At 41.5% G+C, this 22,340-nt stretch overlaps 1 protein-coding gene across 10 annotated transcripts in view; it reads left to right on the top strand.

The window, feature by feature from the left end:
* The window catches only part of trpm3 (transient receptor potential cation channel, subfamily M, member 3), a 162,394-nt gene that overhangs the window by 8,640 nt on the left and 131,414 nt on the right, over positions 1 to 22,340 (top strand). The window contains exon 1 of one of the 10 annotated variants that reach the window (XM_074638310.1): positions 18,464 to 19,552. The exons of 6 other annotated variants lie outside the window; for them this stretch is intronic. In XM_074638310.1, the coding sequence (XP_074494411.1) occupies positions 19,445 to 19,552 (108 nt within the window). In that variant the 5' untranslated portion in view covers positions 18,464 to 19,444. Of the gene's footprint in view, positions 1 to 18,463; positions 19,553 to 22,340 lie in introns of those variants that run through there. 3 more of the 10 variants (XM_074638308.1, XM_074638314.1, XM_074638313.1) reach the window with 3 other exon arrangements.

Here is a 22,340-nt window from a genome sequence, read left to right as displayed (position 1 = left end):
ACTGATGACGCGTTAATGACGCGTGACCCAGCCTCCTTCCTTCTGAGAGCGGAGAGATACATGTGTGGATGTGTGGCGATACTTTGAGGTGCGGGAGCTGCTGGCCGTCTGCGGTGAGAAAGAAAAAAACGGTAGATGACGGGATGAGAGACGACGTTGTGTAACGTTATACAGACATAACAAGGCCGCTAAATTAGAGAGGCATCCGCTGATACGTTACACGGAAACACACCATGTTAATAATAAGCCGACCACCTCACGGTACCGCCAGCTGTGAGCTGTGATCCGTTTTTAAAGTCAGGCACCTTGGCGGAGGTCTGCACTCTTCGAGTGACATTCTAGTTCTTCGTGGTTTTCTCCTGAAACTTTATTTGATGTTGTTGGATTGGTTCAAACAAAGTGGATCTGGGGATTTAAGTGTAAGATAATCAAATGCAAGTCCCAATAACATTCACCGGAAATGAGGAGTCCAGAGTTCAATAAAAAAAAAAAAAAAACACTTTTCAGAGATTTAGCAATAAGCAACAAAAGATAGAAACTCAGTTTGTTCAGTTCAGTTAATTGTTTTCCCCCACAAGTGAATCCTCTTCTCGAACAAATCAATAAAGGATCTCTAATCACTTTGTTCAGTTCAGTTTTTCTCTTCTTGTTCAGGTTCTCGTGACATCCCTATTTCAGATACTATCTATCTTAGTGCAAATACAATCTAACACCAAGTATAGAAATATGAACAACTTAATTTGACAAATTCTTGCTGCTATTCTGACACAGAGCTTCTAGTTCCCCCTTGTGGCTCCTACTGTGAAAGACACACAATTAATACATCAACATGAGCAAGAAATTGTGTTGGAAAGAGAGACTAACAATAGTTAGTTTACCGATATACGTGGGTGATGTGGCAAGCTACTGCAAGGTAGTGTCAAACCAAGTGTGAAGAAAGGTGGACTGTACAGATGGTCTGGTAATGGTGTTTGCTTGAATATTACTAACACTGTTATTGTCTCAGAAAAACTTGGAAAAGAAGAAATGTGTTGTGTTTTGATTTTCAAGTTTTGTGGTTTGCTAACAAACATTTTATACTTTCATTGTGGTAAAATTACACCAAAAATCCCATTGACAATCAACATCCATTGATGGTCGATTCACACTGTAAATAAAATATAATCATTATTATCTTTGGCCAAGCACAATCTAATGCTCTCCAAATCCATTATGTGTAGAATGTGAACATTTCTGACTTTGGCAACTCCCAGTAGTAGAATCAACAACAACACATTTACACCTCTATCTAACTCGCTCCTTTGGCCTGTCTGTTGGCTCTCACAACAGACAATGCACATAATTATACAGTAGGCAGAAAGGTGACAGCTCACTTCTAGACAACTGCAGACTACAGAATCTGTCTCGGTATGCATCTATAAAATGAAAACAAATTATAAGGAATATGAAGTGTAGTGTGAGTGTGTGATAAGTACAGGAGACTTAGTGTGTATTCGGACTGAAAAATAGCACTGCTTTGAAGGGCTCGAGGCGGCTACAAAGGTACAGTATCGGGAGGAGATGAAATATGTCTGAGTGTCCATTAGGTTTAAAGTCTTATCAGATCCAATGCTCTCATTGAAATTAATGAGGGAGACTGTGTTTTTCAAGCAGTGTTAATGTCGGTCTCAACACAACCGTACTATTAAAAAATTTATTAACTTCATTGCACATAAATCATTGCCGTCAATGGGTCTACTTATCTGTGGACAAAGTGTTTGTTCACTAAAGTGTAGTAGTCAGTTTGTACTTGGTAAGTTATGATTTCTCTCTTCCTGTGACGAGATATGTGTCCATGCCCTAAAATATACTCACTTATGCACAAATAGTATGAATTTATGCCTTCCTATTACTGAGAATGGTACATTATTCTCCATCCTGCAGTCCGACTTTGTTACCTAAGCCAAGTTCACACTACACAACATTAAAAGTCGTCAGATCTCTGTACTGTTCACACTACACAACTTGCTGACTTGTAATCTTTCACTGGGAGGAATCCCCGATGAGGTCTCCAAACTACGTTTTGTCACGAAAATACATTCGAGAAGTGACGGCGTAGTCATGCTTGTTGATGTTGTCGTTGGCACACATCTTTACCATTTCTCCTATATTGATCAGTCACCGTATTATGAGTTATGTTTATTCATGCAAACATCCAACAACAACTTTGGTCCAAGTTGCAAATGCAACACATACAGTAAAGTTCCTATTGTTACAAGCGGCCCCTCGACCAGTGTTCAGTTTCCCCTCAACCCTTGTTTTGCGCTCTCATTGACTGTAGCTCCCCGACAGGTCCAGATATTTAGCACACTACATATCTGCAATATGTCTGCAAGACACCGGCGAGCCTCTCGACTCGTGTCTTTGAAAAGTTCACACATAACTCGCCAATGTGCGAGCGCCGAGCCAACGCGGGTTTGTCTCTGATCTGGGGCTTTTGTCCAGGAGCTCCAAAAACTGTTGGTGAGTGGGAAATCAGGGTTCAAAGTCTTGTAGTGTGAACTATGTATAAGACAAAGAAGATATTCTCATTCTTACATAAAAATTATGTTGCTGCAAAGTTTAATAAAAATTCCACCAAATATTTTATCCATGTAAATAGAAATATACCCTTGCTGTAACACAGTCAAATGACGTCTCGTGATTTTTGATGATTAGACCTCATGTCCTAAGCCGTTCCTAAGGATTCATATCTTGGCCCATCTGGGCATATATTAAAGAATCGGTATCAGCTAAAATATAGCCAATTCAGTTCGATCATCAACAATCATGTCAGCTGTCGCTAATTAACCTTAGTTCCATGAGTAACTTAATAAGAGTTAAACTTGGCTGTGGTCGGGTTTGTGTGTCTGTACTCAGCCAAAGATTATTTGTGAGGGAACAACTTTCACACCGCTGTTCAATTATCAGTGGACTGAGTGTTTCTGATGTTCCAACAGACTGATTCGTCTTCTCTCTAGCGGATCGCGTCACGTCAGTTTCAGGAATCGCAACCTCCCAGTTAAACTTCCATTCATATAATATCAATGATTTAAGATGGTCAATTTAATAGTTTTGAACCAGGAATTAGCTCATGAAAATTTGATCGGAACATCCCTAACATTATCCCCTGTATCTGTAAATTATTACTATACCAAATTAGACCGTGACAATTATGTATTGCATTTTGTCTAGCTAAGTAAATTTGAATTCATACTTTTACACACACATTCATTCACATTATTTTCTTGAAGACAACCTTGATCGTAGTACACAGTCAACTGCGTGGGTGGAAAGGACTCACGGCCTATTGTAAATCATTAGCCTATTGTAATTACACCTCATTCTAATTAAAGAGAAATGAAGTAGGGAAGGGAAGGGAAGGACAGCAGACGAATGACTGAGCCATCTGGAGAAAAGGTCAGAGACGGACGTGTGTTTTGTAACACCAAATAAAGCAGCAAAAGAAAAAAGCCAGAATGCCAAAAAGTTATTTTTCTTTCATTTAAGGCTAATAGTATTAGTAGTCGTAATTGGAATCTCACCGTAACCGTCATGTCACTCCTGACACTTTCATTTCTCTTCCGGTGGGGCTGAGTCATAACAAACCTGAGGCTGGGCTGCTGGCATGCCAACACAGCCAAGTCCTCAACATGTTTAATCTGCTTAACACACGTTTTCAGTGGCAGACCGGTAGTACAAATAAGCTGGTTATTTAATGGCAGTGATGGTGTGAGTTAGTGCGTGAGTGTGTGTGTGTGTGTGTGTGTATGTGTGTGTGTGTGGAGGGTGTTGACTGACATCCGTAGCAACAGTAGCTTGGAAACAGCCCGAAGTATCATGTAGAGTTTGCTTAAGCAGTGAACGCAGTGGGAGGTGTTAGATAGTGGGAGAACGTGCTGAGGAGACGGAGCATCTTTTGGGAGGATGAAAGGACTTATTTGTATGTGATTGTGTGTGTGTGTGTATGACACAGAGGAGAGTGAATGTGTCAAAGAGATGGAGCTTTAAGGGTGAGAGGATTGAGTAGGCAGGGTAATTTTAAGACGTCTAAGGGTGTTAGGTGTTACAAATTAAAGTGGTGCATTTTATCTATCTCTTTCTCTCTATCTCTCTCACTCACAAACACTTTTTTGTTGAAGCCTAACTAAGGAGATCTTCTCCCTAGATACTATTCAGAGACATGATGTGGATGGTGAACTTTTCAGAGGGGGATAGAAAGGGCAAAATGATCTCTGGCCATGAAAAGGAAAAGGGAGGGAAAAGGAAAGCAATAGGACCGGGTTTGATAAGGTCGCATGGCAAACTTTTGTTGCTGTGGCAATGATTCCCCCACTCACCTTGCTGAGGTAATGACCACAGTTGACCTGACAGACATTGCCCGTGTGTGTGTGTGGAAACGTGGACTGCCCGATGGAAGGCGTATCCTGACCTTAAAACCACTCATCAGCATCGCTGCAGTTTGACTCCAGTTGACTCTCTGATGCTACAGCCCGCCAAGTTCCACTGAACTATTCGTGAGTTTGCCTGCACTGTCTGCCTAAATGACTGAAAATAGATAAAAAGGAGCTGACACATTTTTTTGTAGATGAAATACCACATCCTACTCCACCAGGAGCTCCTCGTTTTTCTTGTAGTCTTGAAAATGCCACACAGACAAGAACACATGCATGGGTGTCAGAAAATATGTCACCGTCAGAAATTCTAGATTTAATTTGGCTTTTATTTATCGCCTCTTCTTTCTCTCCGTTTCATTTTTTTACCAATCTGCAGATCCATTCATCCCCCTCTCTTTTCTCTCCTCGAGATTTAAGAGAGGCAGAGGTATTATGACAGCTCTATAATCCTTTCTCTCTGCGAGGCTTTTGGATCATTTGTTGAAGTGAACTGTAAGAGAAGCACTGTGAGGGGCTAATGAATTAAATCGAGAGGCTCTTTTTCATTATATCCCTCTGATTGAAGTGTGCTATTGTCCCTAAGTTAGCTTTGTCCACACTGCGCTCCTTGGCTTCCAGGCCAGTGCACTAACACTGAGTGGCAGGGATATAGAAGTCAAAGCACTTGTTTGCGCACGTTTTGGTGCCAAGGTGAAAGAAACAGTGAAATCCGCTCTACCTGGAGTGCAGGATTAAAAACTAGTGTGGGTTTCTTATCTACTCCACAGCTGTTTGAATGATACACACACATGTACTGTACATGTAGAGGAAACCAAATATTGAAATCATAAATGACCAGAAGTGTTCACTTGTGTTCATTATCACCAGGAAGCAAGGAGTAAACACATACGTATAAACACAGGGCATGGTGACTTGCTACACCGCTTCTTACAAAAGAACATAATTTGAGTTGCTCCGCTTATGGATTTGTCAGATTATGGCATGGGTCCTGATCAAAGCTTTTTTAAACCCTCCTCTAAGCAGCCTTGCTCTGAATTCCTTCCGCTAATTTATCCTCACTCAGACAGAGGAGGAGAGGAACACAAATGGAGGGAGAGACACAGACAGAGACGTTTCAGAGATGCTCAGTCATGCCTCAACCTAAACGGCTTCCATTAGACAGTTCACATTAGATTACGGCTGTTTTGTATGCAGAAAGAAATGATACGTTACCTCACTGCTCTCAGAAAAATCTGCAGCTTTTTTCTTTTTGCAGATTTTTGTGCTTTGTGTTGATGTCATGAACAAGGCTTGACTATAAGATCTCTACTGGCTGCACTAACTTTTTCAAACCTGAGCTCTATTCTTTATTTTTTATTCAGATAAGGCGTCTTGCCTCCGCAGTAGTATGCTGTGGGAAGTCCTGGTATTTTTAGTATGTCGAAATTATCAATATTTCATTAGTAGAAAGCAGTCAGGTGTGATCCAGTCTGTGTTTACCCTCCTCATACCTGTTGCCCATCCTAGAACTAGGAAACCCTAAAGAGGGGAGCTCTGTCTTGTTTATGTAAATGTAAGTAAATTTAGACGTCTTTGAATAGACATCCGCTGATCTGAAACCCGTGTTGCCGCCTGTCTTTGAACAGCGGCTTTGAAGCTCTTCTGTCTGACGCCATGAGCTCTGGGCTTTAAGGTGAAGCGCATCCTCGTATGTATTTCCTGGTGTAGCGGTGTGGCAATAATGATCGCCATAAAAACCATTACCGTGGGCCCCGGGGCCACTGGGTTGTGGGTCTAGCTTTATTACACTGACCCGCGAGATGGTAATTACACTATGTCCACGTTGCTACAGCAACATGGAGGTTCTCAACGGCTAATGCAGAATTTATGTCGGGGGAGTTTGGCATTTTGTTTTCATACACGCTATTGCAGGCAGGCATTCGGTATGTGTGTGCGTCAGTTTTTTGTAGCTGTACATATGTGTGACGTCTTCTCAGTGGGGGCTCATTTCAACGACGCAGGGACAAAATAGAGGTTGACCCATTAGTTGTACCATCCACTATTTCACCTCACTGGTTCCATCCACTCAGCTGAGCACTGAGGCCTGGTTTTGAGGACAACCTGGAAACACTCCTAAACACACGCTACGTCAAACACTCTGTAGCCAGGAGCTTTTAGACACAACTACACTGATCCAAGCTCTGCCTTCTTGGCCAGAGGCAAACTATCTCATCAAAATCGCAGGAGCCGTATGGCTTGTGCTTGTCTCATACAAGCTAATATTGGCATGTGTAAAATGAGTTTGTTCGAATTTGGCCTTTTTTCTAAAGGTAGAAATGTGATGAATAAAATTACAATACTCTTTACCCAAGCCTTTGAGAATCTTTCAGGCTGTGACAGTTTCACTAAAAGTTTCTCAACTTGATCCTGGATTGAATTAATGAATCAAAAGTCTAGTAAAACCACACAGAGTGCTGAAGAATGAGGCTTTAGGTTTTAAGGCGGCAGTCTGCTCTGCAGTATTGGGGTGAAATGAGTGACTGTTCATTATAGTGGCTTCTGACACTGAGCCATGTCTGCATTGCTCTGTTGACTCAGAAGATTAGATCGGCAAGCACTAAAGCTAATCTGGCATTTATAGATTTCTGTGTGTGTTAGTGTGACTGTGTGTTTGCTGCTATTTCTCCATTGAGCACTGGACTGACAAGGACTTGGGGGGCTTCAGGTATTACCAGATGGGCACTGCACTGATCTCCTGCCGATCGAGAGAGAGGGAGTGATTCTAAAGAGAGGGAGGCACCGCCACATTACCTTTTGTTTGAAATGACTGGGCAGATGGATCATCCTCCTCTCTGATTTCAACAAAAATACAACTTCTATTTTCTTCAGCTGCATTTTTTTCTGTATTTTATAAGAGATTGAAATTGTCTCAACTACTATGATAACCGAGTTGCAAATGTAGACTGTGGACCTCTCCCGACCCCCGCAGGACATGAAATCATACTGATGTGTCATAGATTGGGCTGTGGCCGCAAGTGAAGATTGTGGACAGATGTGATCAAACAAATACAACAAACAATAAATAAATTTAATTAATGATCAAATTAGAGATGCATCAATCGATCAGCTGCTGATCGAAACCGGACGGTTTTCAGCTGATCGGCCGATCTGTCTCATACTTTCGATCTTTTGCCGCTCATATTTACACACGTGTGCCGTAGGGCCGACCCGAATTCGAAGCTTCGACCGTTGCTATGTATTCAAATGATTCGTTTTTTAATGTAATAATATTGTATAAATCTCAAAATAGCCCATGAAATAAGGAATAATTCCACATTATTCGATACTCATATTCAACATTATTATTAATTATTCTCAGACAGATATCGCTGTTATGTGTAGAGGTGCGTGTGTGTACAGTAAGTGCGGCAGCGGCACTGTCCTGGACACTGAAACGGGAGATGGAGACAGAGAGAAGAACATATCAGCCTGCTGAGATGTGCTGCGCCGCGAAGCTTTGAATACCTTCGAATGTTTCTCACCCAAGCTTTGAAGCCCAAGAAATGGTATTCGGGACAACCCTAGTGTGCCGCCACCGCATGATACTTTTACGTTGGTACACAGTGGCACAGACAGTAAGGTCACAGCCACACACACATGCACCCATGCTGCTCAGAGTAATCGCTGTGACTGGCCCATCTGCCGACAGCACGGAGCTACACAGCTAACGTCAACAGAGGTTCCATACATTATGATACGTTCAATCTCTACTAGGTAAAAATGAGTATTGGGCGAAGGCAAATTATAAGGCTATCATGATGTGTTCAAATGTAATCTTGTAAAATGTAGTTTTTGGCGAGAAACTTGAATAAATCCAGTTGTTTGAAGGAGATGTTTTCACAGCAATATAAAATAGATATTAGAGAGAGAATTATGACCTGTTTAACTTCCTAATACTAGCTCCAAGCAGCTTATAATACATCATTAAAATATTAATGACAAGATTTTTTTTTTATCAAAGCAAGTATTTCAATCAAAATGCAATTGTTTATTTCCTAATCATTGTGTGTGTTTTCATGTAAATAACCACTATAGATGACAATATCAAAGTAAAAGGATAAAATAAGGATTTTTTGACGTTTTACACTGACTTCGAGATGGTTTAAATTTTTTTTTGGGACAGTTGTAAGAAAGGTTAACCTGTAGCCTCGCTGTCAATTACAGTTCTGAGAAAGAAAATCGTAATCGTCAGGTCAGACTTGCAAATTGCAATCGGTACATATCTAAATCAAATGTTGTCTTCAGCATGCTTTGCGTATGCAAATACAAATGCGCTGGCTTTTGTCTCGTGCATCACCTTCAGTAAATGCAAGCATTGTGTCCCGTGAATCTTAACTTCAAGAGCAGCTTTTGACACAGCTTGACAGTGGTATTCTGATGAGCAAAGTACAGCAGTTGGTCGACATACTGTAGTTGACAGCTCTCCAATGGTTTTTATTTCTTCCCAGCAACAATTACATCTCCACTGGCAACAATGACTCCGCCATAGGCCATATAACCTGTGGAGTGCAGCAGGTTTCAATTTTTTGAGCCAATCTTATTTTCCCCTGAGGCACATCATATTTAGACATTGCATTATCTTCCATCGTGAAGAAGTCAACCCTTCCTGCCAAGCCCAGCGACCTCACTCATCTGTCGTCTTTAGTTAAATGTCTAGTACTGTAGATGTGAAAGACTGAATGTCCCAAAATGTTTTAAGACAAAAACTAAATTCATCTTGTTCATATCATTGGTTCCTGGTAGACAGTTAATGTTGTTGTTGTTAAACACAAAACAAAACACAAACAATCTCTCTCAAGCCTCATTTCTGCTGAGAGATTCACAAAACTTAATGCGAGGGCTCGAATCGCTTCAGCTGCTTTAATGCAGCCACATTATGCAAAAGAGCAATTCAGTGCAGGCGTCCCACAATGATATGCATGAAATGAGTGTACCACACAGTGTTTGTCTTAAATGGTTGTGTCCCTTCATTTCCCCCTCTGCTATGCCCTCTTCCCCCCCATCTTGTTCACTCTCAGCTTTCATTCTCTTCTTCTCTCTAATTCTGCCCTTTCAGTCAGTATCACACTGGTGTGTCTCAGAGGGACTGCAGGGATGATCTCTTGCCATCGTTCGTTGTCACACTTCTCTGCTTCATCGCACAGAAGATGGAAACACTAAAAACTCTTCCCAAACTGTACTTTGTGAGAAACTTGTAGCTTAACTATTATTTCTATACAGCACAGTCAGAAGGACAATTTGCAGGGAAGTTTGCTCTGAACTAGTTTTTCCTAATTAAATGATGTTTGACAAAGCTTTGTTATCAAGAATTGTTGGATGGCCACCATCAAAAAACCTCAAATCACTGACTTGGAGAGGGACTCGTTGATATGCTATAGTCATTATAAAGCTTATGGTTTCCCATCATTGATAATATAAATAATGAAAATTGTTTTTACTGAAAAGTAGAGCTGTCAAAGTTAACGGGATAATAACACGTTAACGCAAATTAATTTTAACGCCATCAGTTTCTTTAATGCAACTTGCGATTTTTAGGTTGTACCAACCATATCATACTAGCTTGTTGCGAAGGAGGCTAAATAACGCTCCAAAGCTACGCTAAATTTTGGCGAGGAAAAACTGCCATGGCCATTTTCAAAGGGTTCCCTTGACCTCTGACCTCAAGATATGTGAATGAAAATGGGTTCTATGGGTACCCACGAGTCTCCCCTTTACAGACATGCCCAGTTTATGATAATCACATGCAGTTTGGGGCAAGTCATAGTCAAGTCAGCACACTGACACACTGACAGCTGTTGTTGCCTGTTGGGCTGCAGTTTGCCATGTTATGATTGGAGCATATTTTTTATGCTAAATGCAGTACCTGTGAGGGTTTCTGGACAATATTTGTCATTGTTTTGTGTTTTGTTAATTGATTTCCAATGATAAATATTTACATTTTTGCATAAAGCAAGCATATTTGCCCACTCCCATGTTGATAAGAGTATTAAATACTTGACAAATCTCCCTCTAAAGGTACATTTTGAACAGATAAAAACCGTGCGATAATTAAAGTGTAAAAAACAATAGTGTGCCGGTGCACCCTCAGTGCTTACAACCTTACTACTGCACTACAGACAGTATCAGAAAGTGAATTGTTAGTAGATGTTTTATTTTAATCCATGTGCACAGTTCACAGGCCGGGTGGCATATTACTACAAAATGATTCCTTCTCCAGGGACCAGCAATAGACCTTGTATATTATTCATTATTATTCATTGGCAATTACATGGACAGAGTTCCCATAATTGCGCCACGCTGTGTGCTGTTTATGCCTAAAAAACAACACACACACTGTACATACTGTGCACCTACTGTAATTGCCTTATCTCTTGTGAACTCTATTCTGACCTTCACACATTTGAAACGGTTGCGTTGCTAAAAGAGATTAGTTTACTCCCATTTGGTGTATGATATGCTTTTAAGCACAGAGCAGGGCTTCTGGGTGGGTGGTGTCACCTTTTTCCTCATAGTTTTCATATTAGTGCTCATACTGAGCATTTAATGAATGTATTCATCTGTTAGTATGTCTGATGTTCGTCTTAGGATAAAAAGATATGACTTAGGGGTGTTGTTACAAAGTCACTATGTTCAATCTTGTCTGCAGGAACAAATATCTTTAAGTCAGAGAGATCTAATTTAAGGGATGCATTTCATGTGGTTATGGTGAGGGAAAGATCCAGTATCTAAACCATGAATCTAATGGTGCTTGTCCTTGTTCTACTGCAATTATGTAGTCGTGAGATACTTGTGTGGTTTTACTACTTCCTATTATGGGGGATGCCAAATGCCACATAAATAATTTCTACTGCAGAGAATAGAGGATCGGCTCTCGCTGTTCCTTTGTCAGGCTACCTCACAGCATGAAATAATACCTGCTAAACTAAAAGGTTGAATTCATCTGGAGGGAAAATGGAAGGAAGTTCTCCTTCAGCAAGAGCATGCATGTTTGTTGGTATGGGCTATAAGGGCTGCTAGCTGGAGAGTGGTGAAATGGCACAGAGGAATGTTTTCACTGAGGCCGTAACACAATTTCCTGATAACGCTGTATATTACTATAATGCCACATTGGATGTGTACAATCCTCCTGTATTATAGAACAGTATCTATTGCAAATTTAACTTGTTATTATTGGAATTGATTGATTTCAAATTTGAACTTGAAAGGTGCACTCAGTAGAGTGCAGATCTCCGCCAGGTGCATCTGCAACGACCACTACTGTAATGTTTGATTGAATGAATCAGGGATGTGCACGGTTAATTGGCACCAGAAATACTAGTCGGTTAAACGTATGATTTTATTAATGTACACATTTTAGTTACATGAAGACATATGCTATCTCAGCTGTTGTTGTGGAGAGCTGCTGCTCTTCCTGCGTCAGCGGCAGCGGCGGCTCTCCGTTCTGAACTGACTCACTTCCACCCCACCGCGTTCTCCCGGCACCCGCCTGACACCTCCTCCTCTTTCTGAAATAGCGGCTGTGTTCAGCGGTCAGTCTGGTTCTCTCCTGATCAACTGGATGGGCCGGGAGATAGGGCTGTATCAAATTAAGTTTTCGAACGTCTGTCGTCAAATGGGGAAAATATGATTTTGTGTTACTGTGATAATATAAATGTAATTTATGGTGATGTTATGCTAGACTGCCCCGTTAATACAGGTGTGTGTGGGAAAGTAAACAGGTTTTTGACCACAGTGAAAAAGTTGTTTTTGAAAAGCTAAACGCCAACAAACATGGATTGATGCAGAATATTTAATTTGATAAAATCGTGTTGTGAATTTTGGAAATTATTACATCTATCTTTTTTTAAATTTTGACTTTTGGACTGAGGACTGAGAACAATTAATGTTATAGAGATGATCGAGGGCTGAGCGCCAAGTTGCTCGCTGCGTGTGTGTGTGTTTAAGAGAGATGGAGAGGAAGAGGAGGTGGAAGGTAATAAAACTTGCACACTAAGATACTAATGATAGCCTACTGTATAAGCAATGCCAAACCATGACTCCTCTTAGACAACAGTCTGGCATTTTATCGGAGCGTTGGGGATATATTGATTTCAAAATATGATTTGTTTACTGAAAAATGTAATTAACAATTTCAAATGGCTCATATACACAATGCTTTACCTTATAGATTAAATTCTGATCAACTTTTCAAAGTGTTTTATTACTTGTAGGCTAGTTTACTAGTCTTAGTTTAAACTTCCGTTTGAATGTAAGAGAAATTAGTCGTTAGGAGCATCCCCAGAATGAATTCATCCCACAATTGGCTAACCTCCCGTCTAGAGTGTAAAGTGTATCATACGCGTTTTTCACTCACATGTCTCACACAACAGATATGCTCTCATTTTAGGCTATGCTGTCTGCACCGGCCCTGTGCAGGCTCAGTCTCACAGGCGTAACCGCGACTTTAAGCGCTTATTTAGGCTTCAAGGACATTTTTTTTGACAATACGCTTGTAAACGTGATTATTTTTTTTATTTTTTTTTAAATAAATCTTTCCCATTTCAAATGATACTTTTCTATTCCCACACCCTGGCAACCAGATTATACTAGTCTGTGATTGATGGTGCATGAGCTGACTTCTGCTGTTGGACAATCAGTCTCCTAGCCAACATAATAATGGTCTGGACCCATTCAGTATAGATGGAGGGAATTGTGTGGACTGGTCCCCCAACAAAAATAAGTGAATTCAAAAAGGGACTTCTCTGCAATTCTTTGGATACAATCATGAACTAATGTCCAAAAGTCCCGTAATTTGGGGCATAAATGTGAGGTTGATGCCCAATAAAAAGGCTCGGAATAACTGTGTCTCTGGCCGCAGAGCAGCGGGTGTGCGGCGGCCATGCAGTCAGCAGTGAGTGTAGGTCGGTTAGCTGTTAGCTGATGGTTGATAGCCAAACAAGGTGTTTTAAGAAAGTGTGAAGTGTGAGTCACTGCAACCATGAGGTCCTTCAGCATGCAGCCATAAATGAGCACCCAAAATATTACGCAGTTTGGTGCAGCAGTATGTGAGATTAGCTGTGGACAGAGATGCACACACACTCATTCATACACTCATGCACACACACACACACACACACAACCAATCTCATTATCTCTAATAATACCAACAACAACACAATGTGCCAAAATGAAGGCCTTGGAGACATTTTCCATTATGTTTTAGGAAGATATTAGACCCTCTGATCCTCAGGTAAATCTTGTGGTGTCTGGAGGCTGATGAATCTAAATAGTAAACTCAACTTTACTCATCTGAAATAATATTATGTTAAACTGTGATAAGGCATGGACACACGGGCAACCCCTGCAGGCCATTGTTTTTAATTAGTGCCATCTTCTCAGTCTGTTACCTCTGTCTTAACTGATAACGCTGCTGCTTGTCAACAGTTGTTTGCACCTGCCGATAACATTTAGCAGAACTGCCAGAGGCCTAAATGTCAGAGCGGAAAAATGTGGACCTGATTTCAGGGATGTGAAGACGGACCATATGTGCCAACTTGTGGGAAATGGGTTACAAATTTGAGTTTATAAGGTTAAAAGCTTGTTACGGACGTTTTAGGAAGCGTCAACTGCAATAGGGCATTGGCACAACTATGATTTTTGGCCGATAGTGAGTGACGGTGAGTAGCAAACAAAGCAGATAAAACAACACATTTTGAGAGCTATAGCTTGTGTGTGAGATAAGTGTGTGTGCGTTGCGTGTGGTTCCATCCCGCAGGCTAATAATCATTGCCTCTCTCCAGATGGAAGAGTGTACCCGACTCAGCAGAGGTCTTCCTGCTTCCTCAGGGCAAAGCAAGTAGGGGGTAGTAGTGTGCGTGTGTGTCTGTGTGTGTGTGTGTGTGCGCATAGTGTTTGAGTGCATATGGAGGGAGGTATTGAACTGTCACTTATCTAGAAACCTCCAGGGGACTAGCCTCACACAGAGCAGAGGGAGAGGAGGCCAAATTAGATAGAGGCTTTTGGCACCATCAATCTACAACAGACAACTTTGTTATCCCAAACCTTCAGTCACCTGTTTTACTGAAAAACCGACAGTGTCACAGAGAGGCGAAGTCCCTCCCCTTCCGGTGGAACACCATGGCACCTTAAATCGGAAAAAAAAATATGAACGGCAGTTAACGGAGAGAGGCAAATCATTTTTCGATCCCGTTTGAATTGCGCCATGAATCACACATATTATGTTTGTCAATTTAAAAGATAATTTTGAAAGTCAAGAAAGTTTCAGTTTGTTGTAAAATTGAAGTATAAGGCTGTGAAGATATGTAATTAGAAAGACTACTCTTCTCCTCTCTTCAGTTTAATTCAGTACATTTTTTCACAGGACTCCAAACAAAAGGTTGTGTATAAAATATAACAATTACATTCCTCAAATTGATTTCTTTCACTCAGACAGACACTCGCTGATCTCCACTCTTTCACAAGCATTTTTCACATAAATACCAACAGAGAGATTCACATTTTCAAAGAGCGAGCAGCTTCTCGGGAGCTCCTGGCTTTGTTTGAATGACAGGTGGAAATGGGCTACTTTCTCACTGCTGTCACAGTGCAGATAGGCGATGTCACAAGGTCTATCTGTAACAGAAATGTCTCAGAGTAGAAGTGGGATACAGAGAACACCCACTCAGGGTTATTAAACATAAATGTGCTCTCACACACACACACACACGCTCACTTGTACATACAGCAGATGATGAAACGTAGTTTCCTCATGACTACTTGTTGGTCGTGAGTAAATTATTCAGACCTACACCGACACACAGACACGAACACTTACACATTCTCACATTTACATAATAAATCTATAGGTGGTAGAGCAAAGCGACTTTAGGTGGCACAGTATTCATGCACATTATTCATACAGGGCAGTATCTGTTAAAGTTGATAGTATATTCTGTGATTCTTGTGTAAAAATGTCATTCACCTCAATCTCAATTTGCTCCAAGACAAATTACCATGTAACACTCATTTCCCCACTCCATCTGAAAACGTGAGTGACAAAACATTTCTGGATAAGTATTGTTTTGCCTTCACCATCTGATACAAGCTGTGCAAGTAATTCACAGTAAATTGCCCCCCTCTTCTGCCAAGTTAAGCTCCCATTGGGAGAAATGAATCACTGTGAGGGAATTAAATCTCATCTTGTCTGGTCTTGTTCTTAGCCAGTGCTTTAATACCTTTTAACGTTGCGATAATGAGTGGAGCCAAGAAGAGTGAGAGGATAAAACAAACCGAACACTCTCTGTGTCTGCAGCAGGTGTGTTGAACTGGTGCCCCCTGGTGGTTGCAGTGTGTACGTTGCGTGTTTGGCAGTGAAATAATGCAGACTTGACTTTGTCTGTTCAGTATCTGGATGCATTTAGTAATAAAAAAAGGCAGTCTCTCTGGTTCTATTGTAGTAAAGTAACTGGTAGTTTGATAAAGATTCATATTTTTTATTGTAGCATTATATAGGAGTCAGGTTTGAATGATGGAGCCTAGGCTGAGATGGTATTGTGCATTAGAAGGTTGCCATCTAGAGTCATGATGCAGACAGTGCAGAGTGATGCACTGAGCTGTGTTTGCTGAACCATTTCATGGGGTGAGATGGAGAAGTGTGAGGCGAGAGGGTTCGGGGGGGAAAAGGCACACACTCGTGCTACTCTCCTCCTACAACCCCCTCATCCCTCACATACACACACCCCATCTCCGCAGTGACTAGCTCTACGGTTGACAGGCAGATCTCCCAGAGGTCTTTGAGGTCCCCAGGGGAGCCGGTGGTCATTGAGGTGGATATTCTTAATGTCAGTCCCTGGCTGTCATGACAAAACACCTACTTACAGTGTGTGAGGTGGTGATTCAAGAGAGTAATTAGGACATTTACAAATACAGCAAGATACTCTATACTATCATTGATGTATTAGAATATCATTCCGTCAATATGGCAAATTCATGTTTTGTCATTTTATTGTTGCATTGCAGCAGCTATTGTTTTAACTTTAATTTCAGTTCATTACGTATTACTCTTTGTTCTTTTATTCTGCTTCCAAGATAACTCTGACTGTCTATCTTGCTTCCTTGAATAGGGCGCTTTAACTATGTCTGCGCTTAATGTTCCCTTTTATGAAAGCTCAAACTTATGACAAACTGCTATCTTTGTATTCTTGTATTATAAGCTCACCTTGTATTAGCACAAATTTAATGCCCCAGCTAAAATAGAACATGTATTGTACAGGTATATTCAGATATTTATATATGATAGATATATTGACCTTTAATTTGAACAATTGTTTTTTTACAGTGACAATGAGTCGTGCATCTAACAGGAGGCATCATGTGTTGTTATCAACACCTCTAAACCCTCAGTGCCTTTATTCCTTCACCAGAGAATCAAATCGCACTGAATCACTCCTCAACCAGTCCAAACATGCCAAATCTATCACAAAGAGAGTTGTTACCATCCCCAGCGTGTGGCTGGTTTTGTTTTCACCTTGTGAGTCATGTGTGTGTCATCATGGCGAAATGTGGTCCTGGAGACATGTACTTTAGCGGGAACTACCACAGAGGCAGTTTTGAGTATTGCCAGGTGTTTATATGTCTGTCTGTGGACAGATTTTGGCAACGCAGTGGCATCACAACCGTGCAAGGTGTAGTCTAGATCAGTGTAGCTGAGATCAGAATGAACACTTTACGTCCCTGGCCCGATTTGGCTTCACAGCTGTTGTGACTCCATCACATTGGTCTCTAGTTAATTTGTGTTTGTCATATCCTTTGTTTTGACAAGTCTTTGGGTGTTTGAATATTATGAATCAGTAACTGGCTGGAGACAAACAGTCTGAATGACTAGAAATAGAAATAAAGGCACACCAAACACCGATAAAAATGAAGCAACAATAGCTGTCTAATTATAGAAATAAAGGCCCACCCAACACCAACAAAGATGAAGCAACAATAGCTGGCTATTTTTACCTTTCTTTGTTAGTGTGCTTCAAAAATCCAGCATTCAAGTCTTTGAGAGCTGTTCTTCACTGATAAGGTTTGCCATTGTTGATATGCTCCAGGTTCCTGCAGCACAGCTCTATGGATGGTTATAGTGTATGCGCACCAGTAATATTTAGAAAATGCAATTTTCTAATGCAACTAATACAGGGATAATAATCATTTAGCCTTTAATCAAACCTGATAATCTCAGGCTTTTATAGAAGTAGATAGCATTCTACATACTGGTGTATACTTAAAGTTAACATAAAGTGAAATGACTGCAGGCTTTTGTTCCTGAGGTGCTGGAAGGAAGTACATCATTAAACTAAAAATATTTGGTTCTTACACTTGTTAAAAAGGGCATTTGGTGTGAGGAGCCTGATTAGATGTAGTGTATTTGCTTGAGGTAGATAATGTAAAATACATATACACACACGTTTATTCTGTTCATCCACAATTGATTTTAAAGACAGATCAAATTGAGAAGTCTCTATTAGGACTAATGCTCCAATAGTTAATTGATTAATGTCGTCTAATGCTGTTAATTATTTCTTTGTGAACATGGGTAAAGCAGGCCTGTATTTTCAGTTTGATTCGTCGAGAAAGAAATGCTTATTTTTGAAGTCAAACTTTTCAGTTATATACACCTGTACTGGAATGTACTCAGTTCAAAAATTGAAAATTGGGATTTAAAGGTCAACGGAAATCATAGAAAAAGAAGAAACTTAATTGTCTTTTCTCTTAACTCTATAATTGCAGCTTAACATTCATGCCAATGCAGCAAACTGAATTGCATCAAATGGGAATTGGGGGGAGGTGCAATATGACAATCACAGCCACAACAGCCTCGTTTTTAGTCTTCTTGTGTAACCTCTTCAGAGCTTTTATGCATAAATATAATGTCACATGTGCAAATCCGTAAGTAGGTCGTACTCCTCTGCGCTGCCAAATTACCAAGTTGTTTCATGTGCTTCCATCCTCAAGCTCCATCTAAATTCATTCTATTAGACAGAGCTTTGACTCCACTTCACCCATTTCCCTTTTGACCACCGCACAGTGCCTGCATCTCTTCCCCTCCATTCTCTCCATCTTGCCCCCTCTTTCTCTTTCTCTCTCTCTCTCTCTCTCTCTCTCTCTCTCTCTCTCTCCCCATCGCTCATCTTTTTTTCCCACGCGCAGGAGCAATCTTTTTCTCTTGCATCCTATCCCCATAGTTTAAATTTCAGCTTGTTCATCAGTTGTGTTGGATCTTATTTTATGTCTCCCCATTCACTCTCTCCCTCCATCTCTCTGTCTCCCTCTCTTCCATTCTTCCTCTCTCTCTCCTCCTCTCATCTTAGAGACAGTAGTGTGCCTGCAGCCTCAAATCTAAGCCGCTGCCTGTCAGGCTGCTCCGTTTATGCGCTCTGCGCTACTCTCCTTTTCTCTCCTCTCCCCTCTGCGCTATACTGCACTGCACTGCACTGCTCGTCTCTCCTCTCCTCACATCTCCATCTCTCCTCCATCTCTTTCTCTCTTCTTTCTCTTTCTCTACCTGCATCCCTCTCACACCACACGCTCTTATCTCTGTTGTGCATTGCTGCGCTCTGCTCCATTTGGGGGAATACTGTACACTCTGGGGTTTTTTTTCGCGCCAGAGCTGAGTGCACTTGGGCTACTGGCGGAAGAGGAATCAGATGTTCCTGGTGCTCCAGGTTGGGCTTGCCTCGGACTTTTTGGATCTGTGTGGGCCGGAGAGGAGGAGAGGGCAGGGAGGGAGGGGAGGGGGGGCAGAGAGCTGACCAGGTGAGAGCTTCATCTGCTTGGGGGAGTAAAGGCTTCAAGGTAGTGGCAGTAGTGGTTGATGGTTGTCCGTCGAGGGTCATGCCCTGGGACTTGCGAGCTTTTCGGCAGTCGGAGTTGGAGACCCTCTCCCATTTTTGCCCCCCTAGTGGGGCAGCTTTGATCCTGGTCCCGGGAAAAGCCGCCGGGCACCAGCGGCTGCACCGTGAACCATGTTTGCTGGCGGGACCATGAACCAGCTGGATGCACCACGGCCACTCAACTGGACCATCAGAAAACTGTGCCATGCAGCCTTCCTGCCATCTGTACGCCTGCTCAAGGTAAAAGAACACAGGGGAATGGAGAGTGGGATATGAACTAAAAAAAAAAAATAGATACCCAGGGAGATGTATAGTAAAATATGTCAGGCAGCCCTTCTGCTATCCTGCCACTTTCCAAAAGGAAGATAAGTAGAAAGAGGTGAGAGGATACAAAATGAATGCTGGAAAAGCTGCTATGCCACATCCTTGGCTTCCTTCAGGTGTGCTTAATGTATAACCCAGTGGATTTAAGGCAGGCTTTAAGGGGGGATAGAGGGAAGGATGAAGATGAAAATGAAGAGAAGTGTGGCAAAACTGCCAGCATAACACTAAGCTTTGGAAGTGAGGGGATGCGCAGAGAGAGGAGGATAAAAATGGAGACGGGAAAAAGCGGGAGCACAGAGAGTGAGACAGAGAAATGGAGGAAGCAGTGACAAAGAAAGTGTTGAATGAGAAAAAGCAAAGATTTATAAATGATTGAGAACGGAAAAGGACAGAAAAGGACAAGACATTGACAGCAAGAGATGGAAAGAAATCAGAGGATGAGGGTTGATTACAGGGGTCCAGTGTTGGAAATAGCAAGAGGGTGGCACATAGGGGGAAGGTGAAGAGACCAAGCGAAAGGAATGCGAGAAGGCGAAGGGAAAGGTGGATGGTGAATGAAAGAGGCAGAATATAAGGGAAGAGAGGCTTTGTAGGGATGGGTGAGCAAGAAATGTTGAATTGGAGGTGACAGACAGGGACTGAGGACATTTAGGAAAGAAGTGGATGTGCAACATCAAATCCCAGTAGACGGGTGTTAAATTGAATTCAGTAATGCACCTCAATGGAAGACCTTGTGTTGGACTGGTGTATTTTGTTGGAATTAGCCAGGTTAAGTTGGTAAACCACACCTTTATGGGGCTTGTTTACAGACATTTGTAGCCTAAAACCTCATCTTTATTCATTCATGTGCGTTCCCAGTTACAGGCCCTGTTTTAAGGAGGGCTATTGTTGGAGGTCTTGAATGCCTCTTCTCCACTCTCCTTTGATCTGGCTTTATCAAAGTGGCTCACAGAGCAGTGTCGCTGTGATGTTGAAGCACACAACTAGAATGCCTGGGCTCACATGTCACCCATTTGCATTTGTATAGCCTGGTTAAATGAATATCGTTGTAATCCTTGATCGAATGTGCATAGGGTCTGTTTTTGTGTATGTGTCTGAGGATGTACATGGTGTGGTTGTTAACACATGCTTTACTGTGGAACTGTAAATAAGGATGCAGTTTTGTTAGTGTTGTCTCTATGCATGTGTGCGTTTAGAGCAGGGGTTCCCCGACTTTTTCCCTTGGGAGGGCCAAAACTGGAACTCATCGCTGGGCCACAGGCCAAAAGTAAACACCTATTGTATTGTTAAGATGCCCAATGGCACTAGGATCCCAAGTTCCCTCAATATTCCCCCAATATTATTTTCGCTTTTACATAGTTAACACCTTAAAACCCACCTGCTGAATACAGTTGGGCTCATTTCCAGTCATACCCAATTTGCATTTCCAAAACTGTTTAGGGACCCCAGTGTGCATAAATATTCAAATACACAATTTTAGAAAAGGGGAAAATAACACCTTTATACTGCATTCAAAATGCTGCATGTTTTTGTCCAAAACCACACGGGATTACTGTAAAGTGGGCATGTCTGAAAAGGGGAGACTCGTGGGCCCATAGGACCCATTTTCATTCACATATCTTGAGGTCAGAGGTCAAGGGACCCCTTTGAAAATGGCCATGGCAGTTTTTCCCTGCCAAAATTTTGACTAACTTTCGAGTGTGATTTGGCCTCCTTCCCGACAAGCTAGCATGACATACCGATGGATTCCTTAGGTTTTTTTATAGTTTCATAAGATACCATGTGATACCTTCACTCTAACTCTAAAACTGAGCCTGGTACAGCCTCTGAAAGACAGTGAAGTTGTCAGGATCGCCTGGGCAGTCCTGGTTTAGTGTATTCAGAGCACCCCAAGGTGCTGTAAAAGTAGTGCCATATACAGTATTGCTTTTAGAAAAAAGGTTCATAAATTGCACCAGTGAACATTTCTAAATCATAGGTGATTTTATTCCCAGAAATAAACATTTTACTTAGTAAATACACTCCAAACACCTTCAAAAGTGTTGATGAACTGATTTTTTTCAGTTCCCTAAGCTCCCCAAGACGTGAAGAGATGATGTCATCAAGTGAGACCTTTTGGATTTAGTGCATTAACACTGAATAAATGATTCCCTCTGTGGGACTACTACACTAAAAATAAGTTTTATTTGAATTTAGGGCTTCCAGCTGTGAAACAGAAAATGTTCCCATCCCACATTCACTCTGTGTCCAGGGACGATTTACGCAGCAGCTAGCTCCAGAATTAACAACATCATTACCACAGTGTTGTCTCTACTGTTTAGCTCAGGAGATACTTGTTCAAATTAATTAAAAATGAGTTTTAAAATATTGTAAAAAATAATTATCACTCAAAAATAGCTTCAGAGTAGCTATTTTAACTGTCACTGCTGAAGTTTTAATGCCAGCAGGAGCAGCTGAACCTGTAGCCTTGCTTTGCGTTTACACCATCGATGAAGCCACAGGGGATTACGGTCCCTGAGACTGTGCCTGCTGTATGTGAATCCTCCTAGGGAGACATCAGGCTGTCAGTGTGAAATTAACGTAATAGGCCTGTCATTATTGTTGGAAAATTCTGCACGACAAGCACTTTCCTCCCATGTCCCTCTAACTTATTACCAGCCCGCTGCTGCCAACTGCATGCTTATGCTTGTGTGTGCACCTGAGT

This window comes from Sebastes fasciatus, chromosome 6 (genome assembly GCF_043250625.1).
Source record: "Sebastes fasciatus isolate fSebFas1 chromosome 6, fSebFas1.pri, whole genome shotgun sequence".
Classification (NCBI taxonomy): Eukaryota; Metazoa; Chordata; class Actinopteri; order Perciformes; family Sebastidae; genus Sebastes; species Sebastes fasciatus.
This window is presented reverse-complemented; position numbering and strand designations above follow the sequence as displayed.